General features: G+C 37.9%; 1 protein-coding gene across 10 annotated transcripts in view; it reads left to right on the forward strand.

The window, feature by feature from the left end:
• NTRK2 (neurotrophic receptor tyrosine kinase 2) overlaps window positions 1-14,296 on the forward strand; it is a 208,467-nt gene that overhangs the window by 69,308 nt on the left and 124,863 nt on the right. For 7 of the 10 annotated variants that reach the window (XM_060762108.2, XM_060762112.2, XM_067464445.1 and 4 more), the window contains exons 10-13: window positions 4,081-4,131; window positions 6,893-6,925; window positions 11,093-11,199; window positions 11,986-12,085. In XM_060762108.2, the coding sequence (XP_060618091.2) occupies window positions 4,081-4,131; window positions 6,893-6,925; window positions 11,093-11,199; window positions 11,986-12,085 (291 nt within the window). The remainder of the gene's footprint in view (window positions 1-4,080; window positions 4,132-6,892; window positions 6,926-11,092; window positions 11,200-11,985; window positions 12,086-14,296) is intronic. The other 3 variants (XM_060762111.2, XM_060762114.2, XM_060762115.2) reach the window with 3 other exon arrangements.

Genomic DNA, 14,296 nt, shown 5'->3' on the forward strand with positions numbered 1-14,296 from the left:
GTTCATGTCACTACCATTTAATAATATGGGTTGTGATTGTCTGCATGTTTTAAAATCTGCATCGAATCCTATAACCAAACCCTTCAAATACGGTGGGCGCACTGTATATTCATTATGCCTACATGCTAGCATTAAATATCACACTGGCTGCATAATGAAGAGGGTTATCCTCCATGCAATCAAAACCAAAGCTCTGGTATTACATCCAAGAGTACTGAAGGACCTAGCAAAAGTTATACTATTGAGAATTCTTGGAGAACAGGAGAAGTCCCAGTAGACTGGAGAAGAGCAAATGTTGTCCCTATCTTCAAGATGGGAAAAAAGAGGACCCAAATAATGACTGTCCAGTCAGTCTGACATCTATACCAGGAAAGATTCTGGAACAGATCATTAAGGAGGCAGTCTCTAATCACTTAGGAAAGAATACAGTGATCACCCAAAGTAAAAATGATTTATCAAAAACATGTAGACTGCAAGCTTGGTAGATGCAGGGAATGCTGTGGATGTAGCGTATCTTGATTTGAGTAAGACCTTTGACAAGGTCCCCCATGATCTTCTTGCAAACAAACTAGTAAAACATGGGCTAGATGATACTAGGGGTGTGCAGTTCGGCTAAACCCTGTCCATTTTTAGTGTCTGGATTACGGTGGTGCCCCTGATCCATTTTTCAGGAACCTCCCGAATTAGGGCAGGCAAAATTCCACTTTTTGATCCAGCAGCTGAAAGAATAGTTTTTGTTCCGGGAAGATCCGGCCCATTGGCAGCAATGATCGAATTTCCCAGGCTCTCCTTTCTGTCATTTTTAGGGCATAAATCTTAAGAATTCACTTTTTTCTGGTATTGTTTCTCCTCACATCCTTCAATAAGACCTGGGTAAGGCATCTGAAGAAACGACCCCTTCTGGAATACTTTCTCCTTATATCCTTCATTGAGACCTGGGTTTAAGGCATTAGACTTAACAAACAACCTTTTCTGAAATAATTTCCCCCCTCATTTCCCCCTCTATTCTACTTTGGTCAGACTTTACCTGGAATACTGTGTCCAATTTTGGGCACCACAGTTCAAGAGGGATATTGACAAGCTGGCAAGTGTCCAGAGAAAAACAACTAAAGTGATCAAAGGTCTGGAGACCATACCCTATGAGGAGCAGCTCAAAGACCTGTATATGTTTAGCTTACAGAAGAGAAGGTTGAGAGGAGACCTGATAGCCATATATTAATAATTTAAAGGCTGTCATAACGAAGAGAGAGCAGGCTTGTTTTCTGCTGCCTTTAGACTAGGACTTGGAGCAGTGGGTTCAAATTACAGGTAAGGAGGTTCCACTTGAACATTAGGAAGAACTTCCTGACTGTAAGAATTATTCAACAGTGGAACTCGCTGCCTTGGAGTGTGGTGGAAGGTTTTGGAGTGTGGTGGAAGCTGGAAGTAGTAATTTTTAGGCGAGTAGTCATCCTAATGTTATATATTCTACACAAAATGTTTTATTTTGTTTTATACATTTTATACATGGGACCCAAACCAACGTCTAAGTTATATTTAGAGATTGTAACTGCTGTTCAGTCTAGTATCATGTAGGAACATGACTAAAGACAGTGAATACATAGGATGTCTGTAACACTCGTTAACTACGGGACAAAATAAACAAGCTGGAACCAGCAGTGTAGTTGGAAGAGCATGGCTATGAAACAAAGTATTCCATCAGTCCTCAAATAGAGGGGTGCATGTAGAAATGTTGTTCTATATCTTCTAGCTTGTCTGGAGAAGTGGTCTTCACTTCCTTGTTAAAGTTTCCTTGCAGTCAGTCCTCTCTCATGACTTTGCTATTGCAAAGACTTTTAAGTAGTTTTGCATCTGCCTTTTTGAGTTTTTTTAAAAATCTAGATTTATCTTAAGAATGCAAAAGAACCCTGTTTGTTTCTTGGGTGTCCCTGCCCTATTTGTTTTTAGTATTGCATCTTATTATTGGAGCAAGACTAAGGCATTTCCTGTCCTATCAGAGATAATATATGTGTATTTAGTTGCAAAACATAGTCATTGTTTGATTAATTCCAGAGGCAAGTTTGTCATCCAGATGCTTAATGAGTTTACTCTTTGTCTACGCAAAAGCTTTAATATATGACCTTCTTTCTGGCACAACATTCTGAGGTTAAGTTTGGCTTCAGTTCTTACAGTTCTTTGTCATGAGGAATATTCCAATAGCTCATGTCTATTTTCAATATTCCTAGCACTGTAGCTGAAGATCAGGAGATTAATTCACTTGTAGACTTTGAGAACCAATAGAAAAAGTTGAGTTCTTTAGGAGATTTTTTTAAGGCATTGGCAGGAATAACATTAATTTTAGAGAAAATTAGTTACAATAACTACAAAACTAACTATAAAATCATCAAAATCATTAAGAAAAACAGTAGTATTAAAAAAAAACAAAGACAAGATCTCCTCAAAGCGTCAGATGCCTTACGTGAAGTCCATCTGGGACTGAAATGAAAAATAACTACTATATATACACATGTATAAATCTTGACATTTTGTTCAAAATGATTGACTCCCCTCAGTTTATTCATGACTCAGTATGAGTACTGCACCTTAACTCTTACCAAAAAAAGGAACAATCCTTTCTGTGAATGTAATGGCAAAAGGCAAGAGCATATTACATTGTGGTAGAACTTAAAAGAAGCACTGCCCTCTTCTATTCTCTCTGCCACTGTGCTGATTTTGGCCCTTTCAAATGTCTGGGTAAGAAAATGGCAATGGTGGGAGCTCTTTGGTCCCCCTGAAGAACGCCAATAGTGTAAAGGGTTTGATGCTTCTTTTAGGTTCTCCTAGGAAGGACCGAGCTCTCTTGTTTGGCCATCTTACTTAGAAAAGTGTGTGGTTCGTTGTTTTTAATCAGGGCTAACATGCTACCTTAATTTTTATTTTAAAAAGGGGGGTAACCATCCCCTCTTTTGAGTAGAGTGGCAAAATGCCTTTCTGAATGCCTGGGCAGGAAAATGGCAGTGGCCAGAAATGACTGGCCTCCTGACGCCTTTCCCTTTCTGAAGAATGACTTGACTTATCCATGGGTCATATGAAAATCCATAATTTAGACCCCAAAATTTGCCCTTGAGGTTGACCCATATACTAGTATATACGGCTTGTAGTAGTTTTCTCCTGAGATATAGACTGCCCTTCTTATTTTTCAGCCTGAGATTTTGGGATAAATTACTTTCATCTTAGCAAGGGAAAGTGGCCTGAGTTGATGGAGAAGTGGAAGCATGGTTCTTCTTCCTTGTCCAGCATCACAGTCCTCTACCTCAGGTTTAACAGTTTTTTCCTTTTTAATCCCATCTGGGTTTAATTTGCTTTTGAAATCTACAGTAAAAAAAGGCAGAAATGAAAAACTCATAACAGCCTTGGGAATACAGGTCCCTGTTGTTGCTGATATGTTTCTACATATTAATTAGTAGGCCTAGGGATGCAGGTTAGTGAAGAACATCAAACATAATAGGCTAGTGGTTCTCAGCCTGTGGGTCCCCAGATGTTTTGGCCTTCAACTCCCAGAACAGCTGGTAGAGTCCCTCTACGGAGGTTAAGAAGATCGGGATATAAAAGTTTTGAATAATAAATAATAAACTGGCTGGGATTTCTGGGAGTTGTAGGCCAAAACACCTGGGGACCCACAAGTTGAGAACCACTGATGTAAGCTCTTGTGGCAGAGGGCAAGGACCAAGCTCTGGTGTGTGTTTATGCATTGGCCTTAGTTCAATATTGCTCCTCCTTAAGGTGGTGATCCTATAATTATAAGGTGTTATATTTGACCCCATGGGCTTCAGAGGCAGCAAATAAGTAATGCTATCCTTTGGCAATTGAGCTTTTTGAAGCTTGTAGCCCTGTGTTTCTTCTCAAGAAAATTAAGCTCTTGTACAGAGAGATACCACAAGCAAGCTCACAGAGGTCTTCACCACAGGATTTTGGGCTGCTGGTTTCTCAGGAAAGCTTGCAGGATCACTTCTCTTTCTGAGCTCATGACCAGATAGTACAGGTCTTAAGGTAGGCACCACCGTGTCTCATAAGCAAGCTCACTGAGCTCTTCCTCCACAGAGCAGTACGCGGAATGCTGGTCCTCAAGCTCAGATGAGACAGAACTTACAGGTAGGCATCCCAGAGTCTCCCAGTTCAAGCTCATGGGAGACTTACTCACAGGGACCTCTAATGTTTGAGCTTTCTCTACATCCCATAATACACATTTTTTCTAGTGAAATGATTAGTGGGACATTAAAACAGTTTGTGTACCATGAGCAGAAAAACATCCTATTGATACTTGGAGAAGATCCACTGTCTGAAATCCCACTGACTTCAGTGAGTCTGCTTTAAGTATTGCTAAATTTGGACAGAATTCATTTAAATATTCTGTGTTAACTGTGAGAATAGAGGGAGACATGTTTCAATTGTTTTCATGTTCTAGTAATATTTTCAGTTAGCAGTAAATTCATCTCAAAGCACTTCAGGAAGAATAGGTACTGCACAGAATTTCTCTTGATGTAGACCAGTTTAATTTGCTGAAGATCTTTTTTGCCGTCTTTGAAAATGCAGTTTTGAGGTCTTAAAAAAAAGAATAATTGAAAGTAAAAATTCAATATTGGTTGAAATGGATCTGTTCTGACATTTATTTTTCATCCTGGTTATTCTATAGGCATTGCCTCCTTTCATATATGTGCTAATATTTACATTTAAAACTCCTTTGTAGGAGTCAGTTCAAGTTAAAAAAGGATTCTGAATTTCGGACTATTGTCAATAAAAAAAGACAACTTATTAGTTGAAATTTGGATGGATTTTCTCCTTTAAAAATAAGTAAGTTGTTAGGAAAGCAATTATAATTCACAGGTTAGTTTGTGGGGGGGTTTGTTTGTTTTTACTCATACACACTTGAAATCCCAAGTTGAAAGTTCCACTTAGGCCACACATTTCAAAACAGCCAGCATGATTGTGTTGTTTCACCCCCAAGTGTCTGTCTTTCTAGTGAGTCCTGGCTAATCATTAATGAGAATGTAAATTAGCATAAATGATGTATTATGTGCCATTGTCCAAGAGAAGAAAAAATGTGTGTCTATGCCTTTTCATTTTGGTTTTAATCCTGGAAACCGATACGCAGGAAACATACCTTAAGTAGAGGTTAACTATTATTCTTGAACGATTTGGCTCATTTTTTGGAGAAATGGCTGCTAAATATAATGGTTATCCTTCTATTTTCAAGATTTCACCAGTGCTGAAAGCAGCTTTATCAGCTGTTTCCAAAGATGAAGGAATATGTGGTAGACACATAATAGCCACTATCAGAATATTATTGTTTTCCCCTTCAGTGTGTATACCAGTGGTTCTTAACCTGTGGGTGGTCCGCGAGGACGAAAATCTGGTTCGCAAGCTTCTTTCCTCTTTATTTATTTATTTTATTTTATTTCCGCTCCTTTTGTGCCACCTGCTATTCCTTCCCCGTCGCTGATCATGCCATATGTTCTGTATCACAAACTAGAGCTGATGTGGTCTATCCAATGCAATTTTCTGAATCAGCACCCCAAATTTAAAGTTGAACAAAAACTGTTTAGTAACCCTTTTAGTACTAATGTCATTCCTGGTCAGGTGGTCTGTGGTAAAAAAAAAAGGTTGGGGACCACTGGTGTACACACACCTTTTTGTAAGAAAAATTGAAAAAATAAAATAGGACGATTTCTTTGGTAAAATGGGCGGAGCACGCATAAGAGCAAATTGTGGGTGTAATGAATGGGGTTGATTTCATTTCTAATCCTAACCTTGCAGTCTTAAATTCTTTCATCTTTATTTTTTGTAATCTTTATTATCAGCAAAGAAACATGATTTTTAAAAAAAACAAATTCTTTAAATATCATTGTAATGAAAAAGGTCCAAAAAAAAGGTAAGAAGCAAACTACAAAATAGTTATATTCAAGACCAGCCTTTTAAACATACCAGCCTGTCGCTGCTTTACTCATGTGAAAGCCTATCGCTGCTTTACTCATCTGAAAAGCAACAGGTCTGTTGAAGAGATTCCCTTCTATGTGAGAAAGCTCTCCATGACAAAACCCTGAGAAATCATACTTTTGTGAATAGGAGAGGCTCTTCTCTTCAGAACTATCACTTTCCATCTGAGTACCTACTGTAGAAGAGGTAGGGATGGTGTGCACGTCTCATTGTATGTTAATTTAAGCCTTAAAATAGAATTCCTAAATAGGACTAATTCAGTTGAATCTAAATGTGCCGGGGTGGGGGGAGGCTGACCACTACAACTGCCATAATTATCTCAAAACTGATAATATTTTTTTCCAAGAGAAATGTGAATCCTTAAATGGGCTTTTAGAACAAAATACTTTACTTAGATCCTAAAATCACAACACTAACTCAGAAATAATTGTGTAATGGAGTTAAAATATTAAAAGTGCAATAAGAGATTTAGGAGGAATGTCCTTACTATCAGTCCACTATCCAAATACATCTGTCAGCAGATCTGATCCTATCCCCCTTCCTGTAACTACTGTGTTGCCTCCAAGTTGCTTTGAGGTCATAGGAACAGAAAAATCCCTTTAAGTGAGCCTGTTCAAGCAATGCTGCATGCTGTCTTCAAGGTAAATAAGATGATTATATATATTTACGCTTATTTCTAAGGCATATTGTGAAAAAGGTGAGCTTGTGTATGTGTTGTGTGCTTATGTGCTGGGCTGAATGTGGAGCAAATAAAAGTACTTCGTACTTTTCTGGGAATATGTGATATACAGTCAATAAAATGTAGGTCTGAATTCGATGCTATACGTATTAAGTTGTCAAAGAGGCTAATGTATTACATGCAATTCAGTTCTTTATTTGTGGTTTAATAACCTCCTTTCTCTCTCTCTTTGTTTCTTAGGTAGTCCCTTCTATGATCATGCAGGTTATAGTGGTATACTTTTATTTTTTATTCCAAATGTGTATAGAACCCTTAATGCAAGATAACTAATCAACTAAGTGTCTGAATCTCGTGAAAGATGGACTTTTATTGTCAGCTGTGCTTAATTTCCATTCAGTGTTAACATCACTACAGTCAGTGTTAAGCATTTCAGCTGGCCAAGGGTTTAACCCATTTCACCAACGGGGGCTCCTATATCAATAGCTAAGACTTGTTCTTTCTATTGATGGACAATAGTCTTATTTGTAATATTTGTAATATTTTTGAATAATTGCTAATTATTTTCATAATAAATATCATGTTGAACATCCATTATCAATCAAAAACCAGAAATCCTTTTAAACAGAGCTGTATTAGTTGAAGATTCCAAACCTACACCGCATTGAAGGGCCTCATGGTTGCATCATCGTAGCCAGAGGCATTTCCAAATTAGCATTGTTCAGAGGCTGTACTTATAATTAAACAAAAACAGCAACATTTCTGAAGAACCAAAATTAAGAAAATAACATAATAACAGAGATTGCACACAATGTCTCATCTAAGAATCAGAAGGTAATTGTGGAGAGAGCAACCCAGCTTTCTATCAAAGTCACCAATCCAAATGCCAGACTGTGCAGCAAAAAATAATAAATAGTTGTTTTTATACAACTGTATTTAATAAAGGTATCAAAATTAACATCAATTGTTTTTATTTGTAAAAGTCCATCTTAAACGATATTGTTCTTGTAGTTCCCCTATTGTTGTCTGCTTCCTTTTAAGAGAAAATAAAATGTTTTGAATAAAATTACCTAACATAAAATATGATGACTTTGCCCCATATCTTGTACATATGGGGTATTATTTATTTTTGACTGTAGCATATTGTTTATCAGCTGAGCAAATTGGAGTACAGAGTGGCTCAATTCTATGGAACAAAAACAAATCATGTAATTCTACAGAAGTAAAACAAATTAGACCATTAAAGGTCTCCTCTCCCCTTCCCCCCTTACACCCCTGGTCTGTTTCTAGGCTTAGGGATGATTACATCACTTTTCCCAAAACAAAGCATAGCTGCAGAGAATATTAAAAATTAAATCCAGTTGTGCAACTTTTAAAGCAGGAATCAAAATATTTTATGTAGACTCACCTGACAACAATGTGAAATTAAATATTCCTCTTACATGTTTTATATATTTTATGTCTGTTTTATTTGCATTAATTTCTAGGGTTCCAAATCATTAAAGCCATTTAATCAGATATTTCTACTCCCCCCATATTTTGTAATTGTACAATTTATACTAGAGACAGTAGATTTCCTGTCCCATGGTCAAGTCACAGTTTGAATATATTTTTAATGGTTACTAACGTGTAGCAACTACCCCCTTCATGTGTCACTGGAAACTTTATGTACATCTTGATTTTTATACTGCATTATATTCTAGAAAACTGGCTTACAAAATTAATGTAATGATGTACCTTTCAAGAGTGCTATAAACAAGCACATTATATGTATATTTTGAAACATAAAGAGGATGCATTGTTGAAGGCTTCAGGGTCGGAATCACTGGGTTACTGTGAGTTTTTTGGGCTGTATGGTGATGTTCCAGTAACATTGCCATATAGTCCGAAAAACTGAAGCTGGATCCAGACAGGCCCTTGTCCCAGAAGCATCTGCATTATAAAAATGCGGATGTTTTTGAGGGCCAGTCCATACCCACCCCAGAAAGTGCACGCTTTCTGGGGTGGGTTGTCCACACGTTCTCTCGGGACTAGCCCAAGAGAACGTGTGGAGGCCCTCCCCCCAAGTCCCCAGACCCCTTAAAAAACTAAGAAAATCTTATGTGGTCTCCACTTGAAGCCACGGCAGACCCTCCTGGCATGGAATAAATGTACTATCAAATTAATTGGCTACAAACCAGGGTTTTCCTGATTTGTAGCGAATTAATTCGGGACTGTCCAGAACATTGTCTGGACAGCCCCTCCTTTATTGTGGGATTTCTCTGGATGGGCCCTGAGAGCAGCCCATAAAGAGTATGTTCAGCACTAGGAATGGGAAGCAATTATTTAGGTCAAAAATGTGATTACTTACAAACAAGAAAGTTCAATAAGTAGAATAACAGACCAGGTACAATTTTGTGAAATTTTCTACTCATGTTGAAATGTCCTGAAGTATTATTTGCAAAGTAGTTTCCCCACAAGCATGTATTTTTTTCTTTCACAGAAAGCAGGATTTTGTGCCCCCCCCCCCCCCCCGCTTTCCCAGTTTTTTGTACAGAGTAGTTAATATTCCAGGACACTCTGATACAGATGGAGAATACTGCAGAGAAGTATTTTCACATTTTCTCATGTGAAGATAAAATAATTGAGAATTTACATTTCTATTCAGCACTCAGTTTAGGCCATTCTTGAGATCACTAGAAAAGCTGAACTAAAAGTCTATTCCTTACAACAAAACATTTTATCACCAATCTCTAATGTAACTAGTCTGAATGTTAAAAGTCAGCAGAGTTTGTTTGTTGTTGTTCATTCATTCAGTCGTCTCCGACTCTTCGTGACCTCATGGACCAGCCCACGCCAGAGCTCCCTGTCGGCCGTCACCACCCCCAGCTCTCCCCAGCAGAGTTTGTAGACCTTCCTTAATCAGTCCCTTCCTCCACAACCTATTGATGAGAGAGTTTTGAAGAGAATTCTCATTAAATTTTGAAGTGGCTCTACCTGCCATAGGAAATGCTTGCATTATTCTCCCTTCCTCACCCTTGAGATAAGATTCTGTTGGCATCTTCAGGCTGCCCAACAAGATTTTGCTTCTTATCTAACTGAACTACCAACTGCATGTTCATACAAGAGAGGGCTTTGATCAGGCTCTCATTTTGTTACAGCAACCAACCCTCCCACTTTGGAGGGTTAGTTGCTATAACAAAGTAGCTGTCAAATCTAAAAGTGGCAGAGTTGAAAGAAACGTAGAAAGTCATACACCGTTGTTGCTGTGACATCTCTGTACACCTGGCCTGGACAATCTGTGACCCTTCAGGTGTTTTGGACTTTGACCCCAAGAATTCCTGACCATTTGCTGGCATGCGCTTTAATTTGTGTCTGGGAGAGCCCATAGACTCATATAATGCAGTTCAATGCAGTTAAACTGTATTGTTTGAGTTTTCACTGACCATATAATGCAATTTCAAATGGCAGTATTTGGCAGTGTAGATGGGACCTAGAAGTAGCAGTGGTGGCGACTTGGGTGATGGCAATGGTATGCATTTGGTCAGGTGATTCGTCTGAAGTGGACCCAATCCAGCTGTGCAAGTTTTGCTCAAATGTGAAGGGGGAGTCAGATTATAGTTTTGAGCAACCTAAGTTTTTGTGACTATTTTACAGTGCATTTACAAGCATTGTGTCTCACTTGCTTTTCATTTTTATAATCTGCTGACTGTGCTCATTATGCCCAGCTCATTGCAAAATTTCTGTCCTGAATGTGCCATAAACATTGATGGTAGTATATGGATAATAGTAAAAACTTCTATTTATAGTGCCTTTGAGTATCATAGTGCGCATCAACATTTTCCTAGATTTTAAAAATCTAGCTAAGGAACAGAGTTTTGAATTTTAACGATTCCAACATCATAATAGTAAATAAAGAATAACACTCAAAAACAGGGGAATTCCACACAAGAAACAATCAGTGCCAGCTAAACACCTCCCAGCAAAGGATTCCCCCATGCAGTAAGAAGCCAAACCTTGAAACTGCTAGGCCATTAAATACTAATAAAGGTAGCCAACTGAAACATTCACACTTGCCTCAAACAGACAAGAGTTCTTTTTCCCATCCTGGACATTCCTGATATATAAACCCCCGTTTTCCTAGTTTCCAAAAGACCTCACAACCTCTGAGAATGCCTGCCATAGATGCAGGTGAAACATCAGGAGAGAATGCTTCTGGATCATGGTCATACAGCCCGGAAACTCGCAACAACCTAGGGTTGAAGCTACTTTTCAAATTACTGAGATTTGTTGTAGAAGTCTGGACCAAATAGACCGGTGCTTTTTGGTGTACAGCAAGTAAATTGAAGTGATAGAGCAGAACAATAGAATCAACAAATACTGCAGTTTTAATTTTATTGTGTTAGTTGCTTTTAGTAGAGACAAAAAAGGTTAGGTGTGTAAATAGTACATTCTTTCTCTTAGACGATTATGGAACGACAACAAATGATTTTGAAGACACAACAAATAATAGTAATAATCAAGTTACTTCTACGGATTTTACAAATAAAGACAATGAAGATAGCATTACTGTAAGTATATACATAGTTTCCTGGCTGTAATCTCAGCAGATTTTCCGACTAGGGATCAGATGAGCTTGTGGTATTTTTGTTTGTAACTAGATGCCACCATCCTAATCTCCCAGTGCTTTTAGTTAGCTAATATGAAAAAAAAATGCTCTTGGGGGGGAAAAGGGTGTATTCTAGACAGACCACAGTTTGCATAGTTAAGCTGACCATGAGTAGTTGTGGCTTGCAAGTCGAATCCATACCATTCTTATTTACAGCTCCAAAACCTTTGGTTTCTTTTCTTTGAAAAAAGGCAGACATTTTTATTTAAATGCATTTAGCAGTCAGCAAATGACTGAAAAAGCAAATAGGTTGAATAAACTTGATGGTGCATTGGAGATAAATGGGAATTTTCAGATTTTTTAAAATATGAGTTCACAAAAATCTTTCAAATCATATTCACAATGTTAACTACTTAATATTATAATGAGGGACAACACAAACTGACACATGTTCCCATTCCTATGTTACATGTCCATTGCCCTAGCAGAGTTGATCCTGGGATATTTCATGGCTCAGGCCTCCTTGCTAGCCATATTATACAAATAGTCAATCTTTTGCTTCTCACACCCACCATCTTTTACTCAAGTACCATTATGACGGCATGGAAGATGAGCCTTGGTAGACTGTGTTGATTCTTACCATGTGCCAAGGGTCAACCTGCACATTTCAAACTCTCTTCCAATTTTATTTCTTTTTTTCTGATAACGCAGAGATGTTAACATTTGATATATCTCTTTTCCCTCTTAGGTGTATGTTGTAGTGGGCATTGCAGCATTAGTGTGCACTGGTTTAGTAATTATGCTCATTATTCTCAAGTTTGGAAGACACTCAAAGTTTGGAATGAAAGGTAAGAAGAGCTGCTTTTATTTCGTTTTTCATGTAAATTAGTGATTTTTTAATGCAAATTTTATATATGATCTTGTGAGTCTTATTCTTTGAGGTTCTTTTTTGCCCTCCCCTCATCGGAATGAGAGCCATATTTTCTGGTTCTTAGAAAGCCAACATGCACAGGGCTCCTAAACACTTGGAAATAAATTAGACATCTATGTGCTGAGCATGTAGGTCAGAAGAGGTCTCTGTAAATATTTTCTGCTGAAAAAAAAATCAGAATTTCCAATCATAAAGGCTTTGTAACTATGCTCAGCCAAAGACAAATGACTCTTCAGGCCTTCTTACTCAATGTTATAACTTATTTCAAGGGTGGTAGGGACAGGGCTTACATGTTACTCACAATCTTGTCTCCAGTTTTAGATCTGTTTGTGTTAAGGTGAACAGAGCTAAACACTTCGTCATATTCTAGATCAGAGGGCTCAGCTATAATTGGTTGCTAGCATTGCTGTGAGAGGAGAAAACCAGACCATCAGCCTTGACAAGTGATGGAAAGCAGCTAGCAACTCATGGTGTTGTTGCTGCCGTTTCTTAATTTCAAGTGCAGTAGCCTAGACAGGAGCATTAGCTTCTCTGTTGGTATGTAGCCACTGGAAAGCAGCCTACAACCAAACTATTGATCAAAAATTCTGTACTATCCTTTTCTATGCAAATATTTCTAATAGAAAAGTGGTATTTTTATAAGGCAAAGAGTGCTTCCCAGCTTCCCAAGTGTACCTTTACCCTCTCCCCAGCTCTTTGTTCATGATGACATCCTTTTCCACTCTTGCTACTGCATCATTTCAGAATGAGGTGTTGCTTCCTGTTCCACATCATCCTTATTCTGAATGGGTAGGAAGTGTGAGGGGATGTCACAGGAGAAAGTATGTGGCCACCACCTTACAACGAAGGTATTTCCACCTGGTAGTTCTTCCTATTGTACCCTTCAGTAATGTACCAGTTACCACAGTTTCTCTTATTTCATTGATTAATAAAAGTAACAACTGGGGAAAAATGACAAACATCCATTTTCTATCTTGCTTCTATTGTACTTACATAAATTAATGGGTTTCAATAGTGAAATCATATAAGTACAGCCTCTGTATCTGCGAGAGATACAATCCAAAACACATATCCCTGTAAATACCTGACATTATGGATAACAATGAACCCTAATTTTTAATATGATATAATTACTCTGGAGGACCTAAAGAAGCCTACAAACACTTCCGGGGGGGGGGGGGTTTGAGTGTTGGTAAGTGAAACCATGGATATCAAATCTGTATAAGGGAACATGGGTAAGTGATACTGTGCATATCAAATCTGTGTACAGTATAAGTTTATTTTTCAGTGATACAGAGGTATTCTGTATTTTGCATCGAGGAAGAAACTTCACAGAAGAAATGATATCTGAAATTAATTTTCTGTATCATATAAAAAAATACTAAGGGACCATGATATTTAGCTAAAATAATGGATGGGGTAAACTTTTTTTTTTGTCCAGTAGGTAGTTGCTACTGGGCATGTCCACCATATGTGTAATATGTACAGATTTCATTCCCACAGTCATTTCTGGCAAGTTTGATTCTGACTGTTAATAGATTTTTCCAGGATATAGGGAATAGTTTAATAAATCTTCTCTTAGATTTAAACATTAAAAAGGAAACTGCCATTTTGAGGCAGGATGGTAGCATGGAGATGACAATGAGAACTGGGGCCATCCAGCATCATGAAGCTCCCCAACTCTTGGTGTGTCCTTTAAACACATTTTTTGCCTAGTTGCTTCCTGTGAATATTGTAAATATTCTGAGACAAAAATGAGAAAGAAGCATAGATAGTATGTAATTTGCATTGCTGCTCCCACTCACACACACAGACTCTGTCCCCTCCACACCATTAATGATGGGATTTCTGCTAGATGCACCACAGAGATGAATGTCAGGAGGTTGTGTGGTGTGGAATCCCAACAAAATAGTCAAGTTATTATTTGATTTAACAAAAGCAGTCATGTTGAATTTTGTGGGTTTTTCTTTAAAGATATGGCATCTTCTTTAAGAACATTGATTTTTTTCCTTGTTATTTTTGTACTCAAGGCTAATAATACTTCAGTTGTCTAACTTTGGGAGTACAGTATCATGGTAAGAATAGCCATGCAGGAAGTGTCTAAGATATTGCAGAAATAGCTTTTTAT

Source organism: Anolis sagrei, chromosome 2 (assembly GCF_037176765.1).
Source record: "Anolis sagrei isolate rAnoSag1 chromosome 2, rAnoSag1.mat, whole genome shotgun sequence".
NCBI lineage: Eukaryota > Metazoa > Chordata > Lepidosauria > Squamata > Dactyloidae > Anolis > Anolis sagrei.